Source organism: Balaenoptera borealis (assembly GCF_965194805.1).
Source record: "Balaenoptera borealis genome assembly, chromosome: 6".
Taxonomy (NCBI): Eukaryota; Metazoa; Chordata; class Mammalia; order Artiodactyla; family Balaenopteridae; genus Balaenoptera; species Balaenoptera borealis.
Window position 1 is genome coordinate 61,766,943 of NC_138863.1, and position 14,826 is coordinate 61,781,768.

Here is a 14,826-nt window from a genome sequence, read left to right on the forward strand (position 1 = left end):
CTTTCAAGTCTTATGTCTGTTTATATTTATTAATAATTTGGTGGTTTGACTATAGTTTTAGCATGCTTATATCTCATTTATTCACTAGCACATGGAAGCAGAGAAGGGAAAAATGTCTTAGTTTCGTTCTTTCTTTTTTTAAACCAGTGCCCAAATTGGACTGATTCCCTTTGCAGTGATTTCCCAGTACCCTTAAAGTGAAATGAAATTCTTTGCTTGGTCTAAAAGTCCGTACAGAAGCTGCCCCACTGCTTTACGTCTTTTGCTGACAGCCTCTTTGACTATGATCTGATACTTGCATTTTTTCCTCTTCTCATATATCAACCTGTATCCATCTTAGTGTCTTTGTACTTGTTTTAACCTATGTCTAGAACATACTCCCCTAGGTCCTTTTTGATATTTAGATCAAGATTACCTCCCTAAAACTCAGTGCAAGTTAGTGTAATACAGTCATTATCACACCACCCTTTCTAATTTTCTTCATAACACTTACTGTTATTTGGGATTATTTTATTTCTGGACTAAGTTGTTTCTCTTCTGCTTTCTTACCCCCACTATGGAGTGTAAGTTCAAACCAGAGTGTAAGGAGAAACTGTCTTTATCATTGTATCCTTAAGATCTAAATTCTAGAATATCACTTGATTCATGGTACTCATTAAATAGTTGTTGAATTTATGAATCAGTCAATTGTTCCATCTGTAAGTATTAGATGTATTCTGAAGAATACCTTCAATAAGATGTATTCTGAGGAATACTTTTGGCTTATGTATTTTGGGCTGAAAGTTGTCAGCATTTTAGTATTTCCATTTGATTAATTTTATCTTATTTTTTGTTGGTTGTTAATAAGAAATAATAAGTGTTAATCTTAATATCTAGAATTACAATTTCATTTTGACAGGTTGACTTTGGCAGAATATCATGAACAGGAAGAAATTTTCAAACTTAGACTAGGACATCTCAAAAAGGTATGTGAAGCATATGCTGGATTTTTTAGTTTACCAGAGGATGTGGGAAGTTGTGTTATAAGTTTCTTATTGAAGAAGTCAAAACTTAAGAGAGAAAGCACCCAAATTAAAAACTTTGGACCAAAAAAGAGGGGCATTAAAGATGCATTTTTATGTTGAATATATTAAAATAACATTCCTTTACCTTGTGGCAACTTAGAGACATTTGAGATGCTGATGATACCATGTCCCTGTAATGGAGGAATGAGTCCTGGCCAGACCTCCAGGTTCTTAACGATTACTCTGTTAAATGCTATCTTTTTGTAAAAAAATCCTTCATTTTTAAGATGAAACGTAAGATTCCATATTGTTTGTGACCCTTTCATAATAAATTGAAATAAGTATAAATTAATAACAAAGATGTTTCTTTGGCTTAACTTTGAAGATATTGAATGCTCAATTAAGTGTTTCAATTAAAATATGTACATTGGCAAATTTAGAAGAACCTGATCATCAGTAATAATACGAAATGATATAATTTAGAAAAACATTGCTATATGTTATTAGTAAATTTTTATAATGTGTAGCTTTGTACTTGTTTGTAAACTCAGAAATTGTAATCAGTTCATTGTTTTTTAGTTCAAACCACTTCAAAGAAATAATAGAGTAGATTTTCCCCCTCAAAATGAAGTTACCGACAGATATAAAATTCTTTTCCTTTGATCCAATTTTTAAATTCTGCTTTCTGCTTGTCACGTTACTTACGTTTTTTTAATAGGCTGAATAATAGCTAAACCTGAGTTAGTGAACTAATTGAAGATAGTATCTATGAAGTCATCTCCCTGGGGTAGGGTAAGGTAGGTCAGAGAAACCCATCCTTGCAGCAGCCGCCATCTCACTGTGGATGTCTTTGTTTTTGGAATGTTATCACCGTGCTTCAGATCCCTGCCATTTAACTACAGGGAACAGAAAAAAATTATATTTTGTGTACATATGTATGTGTGTATATGTATATACACACATATATATATGTGTGTGTAATTTGTGTTAGTGTTCTTTACTGTGTCATATCTGTCTATGCCCCTGCTCAGAAAAGTTTCAACCTAAACTACTTGAACAGTAAATTCTAAAATGATTTATTCTGCTCTGTTTTGTTTTTGTATTCTGTTGTAATTATTCACATTTCTCTTGCTCTTTGGTATGAGTAGGCAACTTCAGTCTGTTTTGTATCCGATGGAGTTGTAATGGGACTACAGAAGGGAAGAGGGGATTTTGTAGTTAAGAATTAGTACAAGTATTTGTCTGCCCACCTATGCTATTTTGATAATAAATTCAGAGACCTGTGTTTGATGTCCCATATAAAGATTTATCAATTATTTTCTAACCAGCCTCTCATGATAATGGGATACTAAAGAATATAATTAACTGGAGGGTTATTATTTTCACATATAATAGTAAATTTCAAATTACTCTTTCTAATGATGAGATTTTACATGTGTTTTATTTTATGAAAACTTATTATAAAATCTGAAATTATAAAGCAGTTTAATTAGCAATCAGCTATTTGTATTACAAAAACACTTAAAAGGATTCAGAGGAGGGTTTGTTTTTATTTTTGGTTGGTGGGTGGTTGGTTGATTTTAAAGCTTTCCTGGTACATTGAAAATATTTCATTTCTCTGAAACACTTCTATTTTGTAAGTGAGGTACATATACTTAAATGTCTAGATATTATATAAACAGTTGTAAGCTGTTGTAGATTACTACACCTTTTCTTCTAACCTCCATATTATCTTCTTTCCCAGTGGTTGACTTCTCCATTTTTTGTATTTACTCATTCTTTCTAATAATTGTCCCCTCCATAATCTTTTTCCTATTTTATTTTTTTTCAGCTTTTATCAAATTTACTGAGCAGTTTTAGATTTCTAACTTTATCTTCTTCTTAACCAATTTACAACATTACTTTTCTTTGATCTCCATCATGGAATATTTTGGGAGAGTGGATGAATTAATGCTGAAATATACTATCATGTCTTTTGAATTCTCACGTTTTCTTCTGAAAGACTATTTTGGGTGAGGAGAATGAATGCATTATGAAGAAAGTTGCTAGTAGCACACACAGAGAACAAAATTGAGTAAGTAGTGTCACCTTAGAGCACAAATAAATAGCAGTTGTCTACTTACCACTGGGTATTAATTTTTGAGTCGTACAATTTAAAAATAATAATCATTCAGTTACATGTGTTAAAAATAAGTTATTTGGCATTCTAAAGCACAGTTGGAAAGTAGGGCATTAAAAATAGGTCATTTTGTTTTCTAAAACACAGGTAGATTGGACACTTTTAACACATAGAGAGAGAGCAAGCTTGACTTGAAAGAAAAGATGTTATCACCTCTATCTTAAGCCAACATGAACTATACCCTGACATGTAACTATATAGCTTCTACCATAGGCTGGATCTGATCTGTGAGTATTTGGTGTCCATGTAACCTGCATAGGAATTAATCATGTGACCTACATCAGCTTAGGGTTTAGATATGGAGCCCAGCATACTCCTGCATTAGCAAAGGTGACTCTCACTCTCCCTTTAATAAAAACTCTTGAAGTTAAATGGAATTATTAGATTAAATTTGTTGACACCAAAGGAAAAAATGTCCATCACTGACGAAACCCATACCATTTGGACATAGGAGACTAGAAGGCCTATTTACTTTTTCTTGAGATAAATAATTTATGATGTGCATTGTATTTCATAAAGATAATCATAATAATTGAATAGAGAAGCTGAAATATGAGAAAGTATATTTACCATTGAATAAATCATAAAATTCAGTTCATATTCTATACTATTCTGTAGGGTTAGAAACATAATAAGTCCAAATCCAATGAATCTGTTAATGTGATAGAGTAACAAATGAGAGTTGAGCAGTAAGTCCATGGCTAAAATAAATACATATTTCTGGTAACCACCAAATAGTAAATGTAAACTTACTTAAGGGCTTATTTTCTTTTGAAATTAGGAAAGTTATTATGCAGCATCATCTTTTTTTAATATAGCAAGGATTATTTAATATTTATTGTTTTAGTTATTAATCAGTTTGTGAAGTTATTGCTCACTCATTCACTGAGTGATTTATTTCCACACTGCCTAAATGAGGCACGATTCAAATTCCCATTTCAGGAGGATTACATAATATTACATTTTTTTCACTTTGAAGTTTTAACCATTCTAAAGTGAACATTAATGTTAAATTTGAATGCCAAGATCTTCTCTGTTTGCTTTGTCTGAATTAATACAGCTAGTAACTGGCAAAGCGAAAACTTGAACCTTTTCTCACTGCTATTTCTTTCTTTTTTTTTTTCTCCTGTTTCAGTGGCAGTACCCTTACGCTTTATTCCTACAGTTCTCTAGTTGTAGATAAATAGCAAGTTGATCCTTTTGTATTCAGAAGAATTAAGTCACTTGTAGCTTTCTCTGCCTGTTTCTTAGAGTAGTGTGAATGTTTGCTTTTTTCTTTTCTCCCAGAAACATGCTGTTTCATTTTCATTGCAGATAAAGGAGAGCAGTTAAGTTTTTCACACACACATACTTCTTTCTTTCTCTTATATATTACTTTCCTTGGGTATCCTGTTAGTGACTGTTCTATCAACTAGAATATTTCTTTATTATTAGCTGCTTCATTGTTTTTCATTCTAAGTTTATTTTTAAAGGTCAACAGGGAAAGCACTTTTTTTTGGTTAAAATGTGTGAATATGCTCTAGTATAATTTTACCTTTTATAGAGCTAAAGATTTAATTGAATAGAACGGAAAAGAACTATATAGTAAAGTATATGGAGACTGTACAAATTATTCCTAAAACTTATTAAAAAATAACTTTTTTGCTGCTAGTAATTATGCACAAACTTCCTTAATTATCACTCATTAAAAGCTTGTAGTTGCAATGGAAATAATTTCCTGTCTTCAAAAAGTTGCTCCTTTGAGGCAGAGCAACTAAATCCCATTTAAAATCCCATTCCACCTGTGCCACATGTGGAATCTCTGGATTTAAGGAAACTAATAAACCACATACCAGTTAGCTTTTATGGTTGATCCTGTTTTGATACCAGTCTTTGATACATTCTAGTTATGGGAAAGTCATTTATCTTTGTGATTTGAGGAGTTCTGCTAGGTTGTTGTTTGTATAGTTCAGATCTTTATTCTGGAATTGAAGAAAACTACATGGATGTGCTTTCCAAGAATTGTTACTAAACTAACACAAACAACTTTTTAAAAAAATCCCTGAAAAACCGTCTTCCTTGTAATAGATTATCTCTGTAGTCATATTATTATTTAAAAGATACAAGTTACCAATCATAATATGCCAAAATAAAGAGGAAGTAAGAAATTTGAAAGTTATTGGGACCAATAACTATGTCATGCCACTGCTATTATTCAAGTTTGTGATGTGAACAGCATGTGGAGGTGTTGCTCCTTATTTTCTAGTCTTTGAATTTTTTTGTCTTCTGGATTTTAAATATTTGATTAGTTGGAGAGAATGCATATAGAAGATTTGACATCTCAATATGGAATATTAGATAGTATTGTAGGGATTGGCTTTAATGTATGTGTTTTGGGGTGTGTGTGTGGGTGTGTGGGTGTGTGTGTGTGTGTGAGAGAGAGAGAGAAGCCCTGAATATAAGTGTCAGAAATTTTTATTGGAAAAACATAACCAACTTGTAATTGAAACAGGATTAGTCAAGAACCATCAGCACCAACACAAGTGTATCTTTGCAGACCGAAGGAATCAGCTAAACAATTACAGTCATCTCAATCTCTACTAAAACAAAAATCACATCCAACATGCCACCTGACACCATTTCTTTCTCTCTCTCTCCTTTGCTCCTTGCGATGTGGCATTCATCTCTCCTTGTGCCTCCGTTCTGAAGAGATAACAGTATAGCAACAACTCTGCCACTGAAATCCTGTTCTCTGACCGATTTTGGCACCTGCAAAGAGAAACAACCAGTAACAGGCAGCCGCAGCATCAGTATTAATCTTCCATGATGAAATCTTTACAGGTCAAGAACAAGCACACAGCTCTTTTCTCACTCCTTCACAGTGGACCATGCAACTAGTTGAAATGGAAGACAATGGATTGTCTGCAAGCCTTTTGAACAGTGGAGGATACAGGGCATTGGTTTTAGGTGAATTAACCCCCAAATATTCTTGAAGTTTGTTATCTCCTTTGGTCTTTCTTTCTAGAATACCATTGTCATCTGATTTATCAAATCCTTAGTATGACCACAAAGAATAAGTTTGCATATGTGGCATCTCGTCACTTTAGTTTTGAATAAAAGTATGAAAATAATTAATGCTAGAGGGCTTACTCTCTAAAACTGTGTGTGCACCTTTATATTCAAGAAATTTTTCTCTCAGAGCCAACCACATTGTACATTATGTTTCTCTAGAACATAACACAAGGTGCTACTTGTGTAGGAAGTAGTTTTCAGTGGAAATCTAGTGAAAATGCATTATACTAGAAAAAGTCACCATTAAGCCCATGAAGAAGATTATGAGGTTCCTGACTTCTTGGCATGTGTGGGCAAGAAAAGTGCCAAGAAGAGTGTTGGAATTCTAAACTTGACATTTTGTGCTTAGTACTGCTTCCATTTAAAAATGAGTACTATCTGTGAAAGCTGCCTGTGCTGAGAGAACATGGAACTAGCTGTAGATAGGAAAGCTCCCAGTGTATACTCTACTTCCTACTCTCATTGTAAACCTACAAACATATTCCTGGCTTTTCCCCCACCATTTATAATTATACATCTCTACTTGGTAGTAGATGATTGTTCACTTACCAAAGTGAAAATTTAGCAGTAAAACATGTTTTACTTCTGTAGTGTTTGATATTAATCCAGTTGTTATATAGGCAATGGAATTTCTTAAATTTTGGAAAGAATCTTAGAAGTCATGTTAACCATTGGTTAGAGCAGGGTTTAATTTATTCAGGTTTGTAAGTTCAGTTTAGAGATCACTGTTTCACAAAAAAGAGAGAACAATTGCTTGGCCACTGGCCAAGAACTGTAACTCCATGCCGTTTATATGCATATGTATAGAGAGGGTCTAGAAGATTAGGTTCTTCTCATTATTGTGTAGAAAGTTAAATCTTTTCATACTTAAAAAAAATATGGAATCCACCAAAGTCCTGAAAAAGGTTAAAAGGAGGCAGAAAGCTGGAGGAAAGTATAGTAGTAAGGCATTGTACCTGTATGTGCTAAGACTTGGTGTCAGCACCTTAGCTAATGTTTTTAACATCAAGGAATTTCATCCCCCTAATACAGTAGCTGTGATTTCTTTTTCAGGAAGTGTACTAAATATTTAAAGTTTGCCAGAGAGTTGAACTGTTACATTTATTTGCTGCTGAGAAGATAGGGTTGGGTTTGTTTAAACAGAATGGGGGAACTGACAGAATCAAAACCTGTCCATTTTAACATTTATTCCCATTTAAGGGTTTTGATGTATATATTTATGCATTTGAAGAGAGATTAACGACCCCCTACCCCCCCAAAGAAGGAAATGAAGTGCAGAGAGAGGAAAACATTAAGGTTCTAAAGTAATTATCTAAGCCAGTTAAACATACCTGAGGGAAATGCAGTATGCTTCCCTCAGTAATATCCAGCTCAGTGATTGAGGATGGGCATGGAGGGAGCATATATATAGTTAGGAAAGAAAACCTCCTTAGGAATTTCATAATATTTGTCCCTTCTCCTCCTCCTACCCTACTCCTCAATCTATACAACCATACTCAAGCAAAAATAGGATTATGGGCAGTAGTTTCAAAACCGACCGCTATACATTCACCGTGGTTTTTTTGTTGGTTGGTTAATATTTCCAATGGCTCATGTCTCTCATATCTATATTTAAGATATATTAAAGAATATAATGGAGAAAAATTTGAGGACATTTAATAAGGATAAATTTGAAGTAAATCGGTAAAAATTTTCTTCTTAATTCTTTTTTTCTGCACTGCCCTTTCTGTTAGTCTTTAATAGTGCCTTTTGCTAATTTTACGTTTCACTCTCCTGGTGATAAACTTTTAGAATGACATTATAAATATTTAATCAAATTAAAACTTAATTTGAGGACCTGGAGATACTAACTTTTGAGGGATTCGTATTGTTCATACTAGTAAAATGAATTTGGTGTTAAACTTGTTGAAACCTCATTCTGAACTAGTTTTCCCAGACCGACTAATGCTGTTTTGGTGCTGTTGAATATACTATTGTAAGTGATAAGCTTTTCTCTGCTTTCACCATCTTCATAATATAGCACACAGAATTCTTCTACCAACCCTGATGGATTATAGGCAAGCTGAGAACGATATATCAGAAAATACTTTCTATCTTATCTTGGCTTTATAGAAAGGCCGCTCTTCGAAATTGAGGGGTTTTTTGTGGGGGCTGACATGTAACATACATTAAAGATTTGCTAAAGACGTTTAAACTAGGATGTTTAATTTTTTCAGGATATCCATTAGTTTTACATGTGAAAATGCATTTTATAACTCTTTAAGCTTTATAGTTTAATGCCTACACACCCCCACTTAAAAAAAGTTGCCATTAAGGGAAATGCTCAAATATACCCCAAATCTGCCTAGCAGTTTTAATCTGGCATTTTACAGAGATTCTACTGTTGCTGTAACGTAATTTTAGCTTAGCATGTTGAGCCAAGAGGATACTAAGTTGCCAGAAAGGACTTTGATTACAAATAGAAAGCATTTCTATGCTAAATATCTGGTGAGGGACAAACTGGTTTTACCTTCCATATAAATTTTTAAAAGTTAAAAATTTTAGAAGGTGGTGTGTTTTGCAGGTTACTTAAATGATGAGGCAATATTGAGATCTGTTGTTGTATACTTGTCTGACCTGGGGTTTTTTTTTTTTTTTCTTTTTTCTTTTTTTTTTTTCTTTTTTTTTTTTAATCAGTTATAGAGAGAAGAGCAGAGAAAAGTAGAGAGCAAATACAGGGGGCTTTTCTATCTCTACTTCCAGTGCCCTTCTGCTGGCCCTTCAGTCTGGGCACACCCTAGTTTTTTGTTTTGCTTCTGTTTTTTTTATAATAATTTTTTTTTAAACCAGCTTGAAATGATTTCTAAACTTGCAGTGAAGAATTCTAACTTTTCTTAGTTTTATGAGTTAGTATAGCTTATAATATGTTAAGTGAATCTGTGATGATAGGTCCGTTTCCCCGTAGGTAAATTAATTTTGCTCAATCTTGAAGCAACAGTTTATCTCCTTATCTCTTCTCACAAGGTAGGGGAGGTGGTATGGATCAGAACCACCGGTAGATGAATAATTTAAAAGCAAATCTACTTTGATAGTGAGCATGTATTATCTTGGAATATGATTGACAGCATATTGTCTGCCTTTTTTTCTTCATATAGCCTGCAACCCCAAAGATGCTAGGAGAACAAATCTTGTACACAAAATCACTTGCTTTTCTTTATGTCCCTAAGATGTAAATCAGAAAGACAGAGTCTTTGCTTTTGCTACGAATCAAATAGGGAAGCTGGGAAGCCAGCAAGAGTCTCAGCAGCTGGCACGGAAAAGGGAATGAGCAAGAGTGAGGGACAGGTGACTCTGGGGATAAATAACACAGTTGTAAGGTAAAAAAGACTAAAGTCAGATACACAGTTTTATGGTAGAGCAGGACCATAGTCTCCCTCCTTCCTTCGAATCCCCTGCAGAGATAACCAAGAGGGTAATATGGCATCTGTATTAGTCTCCTACAGCTACCATAACAAGGTACCACACCCAGGTGACTTACACCAGGAAAAACTTATCGTCTCATAGTTCTGGAAGCTAGAAGTCTGAAATCAGGGACTTGGCAGGGCCATACTCCCTCTCAGACTTGTAGGGGAGGATCCTTCCATGCCTCTTCCAGATTCTGGTAGCCTTAGGTATTCTTTGGTTTGTGGCAGCATCACTCCAATCTCTGCCTTTGTTATCACATGGCATTTTTTATGTGTGTCTTCATGTTGCTTTCCATCTGTGTCTGACCTGGGTTTTTTAATATGTTTAAGTAATTCAGAATATTAGATCTTATTTTAAAATACTGTTAAAATAGCTGTAGTGTGTACTGTTAAGGTCCATTGCTATATCTTTTTGTTTAAATGGAAAAGAGCCATGCCCTTTTATTGTATGTGATTACCAAACCTACCTCTCTCTTTAATGGGATCTTTTCTTACTCATGTCCCTTCAACACCATAATTGTCTATAGAGACCAGTTCCTTTCCAGAGATGCTGTTTGTTTCTTCTTAGACCTTCTCTGCTTTAATTGCTTAGCTGGTGGATGACTTGAGGATTGAAACTTGGTGTTCTTACTAAGCATGATCTAGCTGTCTGGATTGCCTCTCTTTTTTATTTTAATAATTTGGACTACCTTTGCCATGCGTTTCAGGCTTCCATTCCATAATGATTCAGATCAGTTTTGAGCCCAGGTCTGCCTTGCCTCTCCTGAACCCTCTGAAAACGATTAATTCTGAGGATGGCCCAGAGGCTAATGTCAGTCTCAAGCAAGGAGAGCGTGGCCTACAGTATATAGATCTTTGGAAATGATCTGCAGTAAAGATAAGTTTAGTTGCTAAGACTACCATATTCTGGATGTTGTACCTTGGGGCTAGACCAAAACTGGGCCTTGCCCCTTTCTATAAGGAGAGGATACTAAGCAGTATTGCCTAGTGTTTGCCTAAAAGTATGTGTATTAATCTGTTCAGGCTGCCATAACAAAATACCATAGACTGGATGGCTTAAACCAGAGAAACTTATTTCTCAGTTTTAGAGGCTGGAAGTCTAAGATCAAGGTCCAGCAGGGTTTAGTTTCTGATGGGGCTCTCTTCCTCATCTGTAGATGGCCATCTTCTCAAGCCTTCACATGATTTTTTCTCTGTGCTCCCACAAAGAGGTGGTGGGGTTGGAAGGAGAGATCTCTGTCTCTCTCTTCCTCCTCAAAAAGCCACTAATACCATCATGAGGGCTCCACTCTCATGACCTAAGCTAGCTCTAATTACCTCACAAAGTCCCCTTCTCCAAATACTATCACATTGGGGTTTAGGGCTTAGACATACAAAATTTGGGAGGAACACAAACCTTCAATCCATAATAGCATGTATACTTTTTCTCAGTGGGATTTGAGAGAAGCTACTTAGAGTTATTGAATTATCTTTCCTCTAGAAGTGTGTCACTTTGTTTTAAGGTCCAAGATATTGTGGAATAAATATTAAATTACAATATGGAAGATGTAAATATATTTCACTGATGACTATGGAGGATTTATGTCTATTTGCATATGACTTTGTTATAGTTCCTTCCCTTGACAGGCCTCTTTTTTTTTTAATTTTTTTTTTTTAAGTACACCTGAATTATACATTATTTAATTTTTATTTATTTATTTACTTATTTTTGGCTGTGTTGGGTCTTCGTTTTTGTGCGAGGGCTTTCTCTAGTTGCGGCAAGCGGGGGCCACTCTTCATTGCGGTGCGCGGGCCTCTCACTATCGCGGCCTCTCTTGTTGCGGAGCACAGGCTCCAGACGCGCAGGCTCAGTAGCTGTGGCTCGCGGGCCCAGTTGCTCCGCGGCATGTGGGATCTTCCCAGACCAGGGCTCGAACCCGTGTCCCCTGCATTGGCAGGCAGATTCTCAACCACTGTGCCACCAGGGAAGCCCGACATGCCTCTTAAATACCTAGGATCCAGCTTTTTTTTTAAACTAGTGCTCCTGACATTTTGTCTTCCTGTAAACACTACAGTTCAAACTGAATGAAGCTTGCCTCTGCTTTTGTATTGTAAGATCTTATGGGGCATACTTGTCATGTTTTATAGAGGGTAAAAAGCTTGCTTAGCTGGCACAGACATAATGTTTTATTTTCTTTAGTAAGTATATTGTGATATTGATTACTGCCATTGTATAAACATCTGAAGATTACCAAAAATTATGAAACAAATGTAATTATGTGTCAATCTAGTTGAATCTCATAATTATATATTTATGAGTTAATAAAATTTAATTTCTATAAATTCATTTTTAAAATAGTATCCCCATACCACATTTTCAAATGAAAGCTGAAACAAGTATTTTTGCTGGTGTTCTAATAGGCATTTCACCATTTTATCAGATTATTTAAAATTATACCAACTTACTAAGTGTTTAGTAGCTTCCTACATGTATAAGAAGTTAATGGCAGGTTTTAAGGCAGCAAACATTAGTAATCTGAAGAAAGAAGGTTACCACTTTCTGTGTTCTGTGGCATAAATGAATTTGAATTTTTTCATACTCATGGGCACAGCTATATGGCCAGTTTCTTATTCTACTTTATATAACTAAATGGAGACAACTGAACTGTGGTTTGACTTTATTGTTCCAAAGCTTTTTAATCTATTTCCTTTCCTTATAATGAATCCTCAGTTATTTAATCCCCTGGGACATTATCTTACCTTTTTTCTTTTTTCATTAAAATTAAAAATATTTGTAACTGAAGCTACATTAAATGAGGAAATTTCAGAGAATTTAGTGTATCTATTTTAGAAAACTCTCCCCAAAATTTTAGAAAAGTTCATCTTCACTTAAATTTATTTATTTTTCTTTTTTTTTTACTTAAATTTATTTTGAAGGTTTCTATGTATCATCTAATGCCTAATTTACATTAAATATCTCTGCAACAAGTAGTGGTTGTTTCATTTTAAAATAACTGAAATAATCTTAAGGTCAGGTGGAATATGAACAACATACTTAGATTTAGTTTTTTAATCTGTGAACGTTTGTTTTTCTTTATGATACTTAGAATATTCCTTTCAGTTTAAGCCTTAGATAAAGGTGTAATAGACTTTATATCTCTATTATCTGCTTTACGATGAAATAATATTTATATTTTCAAAGTAAATTTCAGAACTATTAATTTTTTGAGATAAAGGATTTTTAAAAAAATATCAGAAGATAAATTATTAAGAGACAGTGCTAATGAAAAACAAATATTTAAATAACCTCTATTCCACGTGGTATAGATTTATAACGGTAGTGGTACACATTTAGGCCAAGGCAATCTGGATTTGTTTACTTACTCAATAAATAGTTATTCAAAAATATTATAAAATTGGGCATTTGTAGAACTTTTCACTGAAATTTGGTATGTTCTTGTTTTTTAAGTAGTATTTAAATTTATATTGACAAGAGGTATGTGTGTAATGGGTGATTTTATTTGTTTTGGTGTCTAATTTTTTTAAATGTTCTAAAAATTGTATATTTTGAGACATGAAAAATATTTATCAAAATGTTTAAATGAATGTTAAAGTAAATTTCTTTAGGATTTGCCTAGGTCTGCTCTGATAACTAAGGATCTGCCACAGCTATTCATAAAATTTTTGTTTTAAGAGTCTCTTTAAAATTGTAGTGGGATTTCTCCAAAGTGAGTGGTCAGACTGTGTGTGTGTGTGTGTGTGTGTGTGTGTGTGTGTGTGTGTATTCCAAATGTTGTCAGGTCTCAGAATAATCAGTAGTTCTGTCTTCTACCTTTCTTCCTCTTTTAACTGTTGTGAAATATCTCCATTTCATTTGTTTTGTACTAGTAAATTATTCCCTCGTAAATTAAAATTTGGATGTACCAGAAATAAAACTTTCAGCTCATTTTGTGTTATAAGTCAGTTTCAGACTACCTTGCAGTCATTTTCAGTTTAGACATTATAAAAATAGATTTCTTGTGGTACAGAATAAAAGTCAGCATCTCGTTAGGTATATAGATTTTCATGTGGAGGATGGTTTCTTGAAATAGGCTTTTGCCGTATCTCTTTCTATCTTTCAGGCATTGAAAAGAGCACTTTGGTCTTTTAACTCAGTGGTACTTTATAATACACTATTCTTCCCATCACTGTAAAAAATTGGTGCATGAGTAAAAATATCTTTTTTATATCACAAATAAATTGAGCTTGTTATAGTCCCCTCTCTTCATTTTCAGGAAGAGGCAGAAATCCAGGCAGAACTTGAACGTTTGGAAAGAGTCAGAAATCTTCACATTCGAGAGCTCAAAAGAATAAATAATGAAGATAATTCACAGTAAGTCATTATTTGTATTTCACAGTTTTCCATGATAAAAGTTTTTTCTCCCCTTGGAGATCATAAACACAGTATTTCCTTGTTGGGGGGCTTCTCATCATAGACCTAAAGTCCTTCCCGTGGCTCAGAAGGCCTCGTATGATCTGGTCTCTGGCCACCTCACCACCCCATCTCTCTCATCCTCCCCTCACTTATATGTCGTAGACACACTGGCCCCCTCAAACATGTCTGACTCGTTCCCTCAAGGCTTTTGTGCTCGCCATTTCCTCTTCCTGAAATGTTCGTCCTCTAAATATCTGAGTGGCTTACTCCTTATTTCACTCCCAGTGGTCATTAGAGAAGCCACCCTGTCTAAAATAGCAGTCCTTGCCTCACTCTATCCCCTATCTCAGTATCCTTGCCTTACTTTATTTTTTCTTAGCACTTACCACTATTTGGAATTACAAATTTTTTTTTTTTTCAGTTATTTTATCTGTTTCCTTTCACTAGAATGTAAGCTACATGAGAGCAGGGACTTAGTTTTGTTCTTGCTATATCCCCAGAACCTAGACCAGTGCCTGGCATATGGTAGGCACAGAATAAATACTTGTTAACTAAATACCAAAGTTAATATTACAGTAGTGAGGAAAAAATTATTTCAACCAAAGGGATTTCAGTAAGCCATGTATCCAGCATTATGTAAAAACTGTAGAAGAAATAGAAAAGTAGTTTAAGTTATAGTCTCTGTCCTTAATCCCTAATTATCAAAATGACATTAAATGCTAAAGGAATTCAAAGAATAGAAAATATATGTGGACT

At 34.3% G+C, this 14,826-nt stretch overlaps 1 protein-coding gene across 2 annotated transcripts in view; it reads left to right on the forward strand.

The window, feature by feature from the left end:
- The window catches only part of TLK1 (tousled like kinase 1), a 154,293-nt gene that overhangs the window by 121,724 nt on the left and 17,743 nt on the right, over positions 1 to 14,826 (forward strand). For both annotated transcript variants that reach the window (XM_082395397.1, XM_082395396.1), the window contains 2 exons: positions 899 to 965; positions 13,931 to 14,028. In XM_082395397.1, coding sequence (XP_082251523.1) covers positions 899 to 965; positions 13,931 to 14,028 — 165 coding nt within the window. The remainder of the gene's footprint in view (positions 1 to 898; positions 966 to 13,930; positions 14,029 to 14,826) is intronic.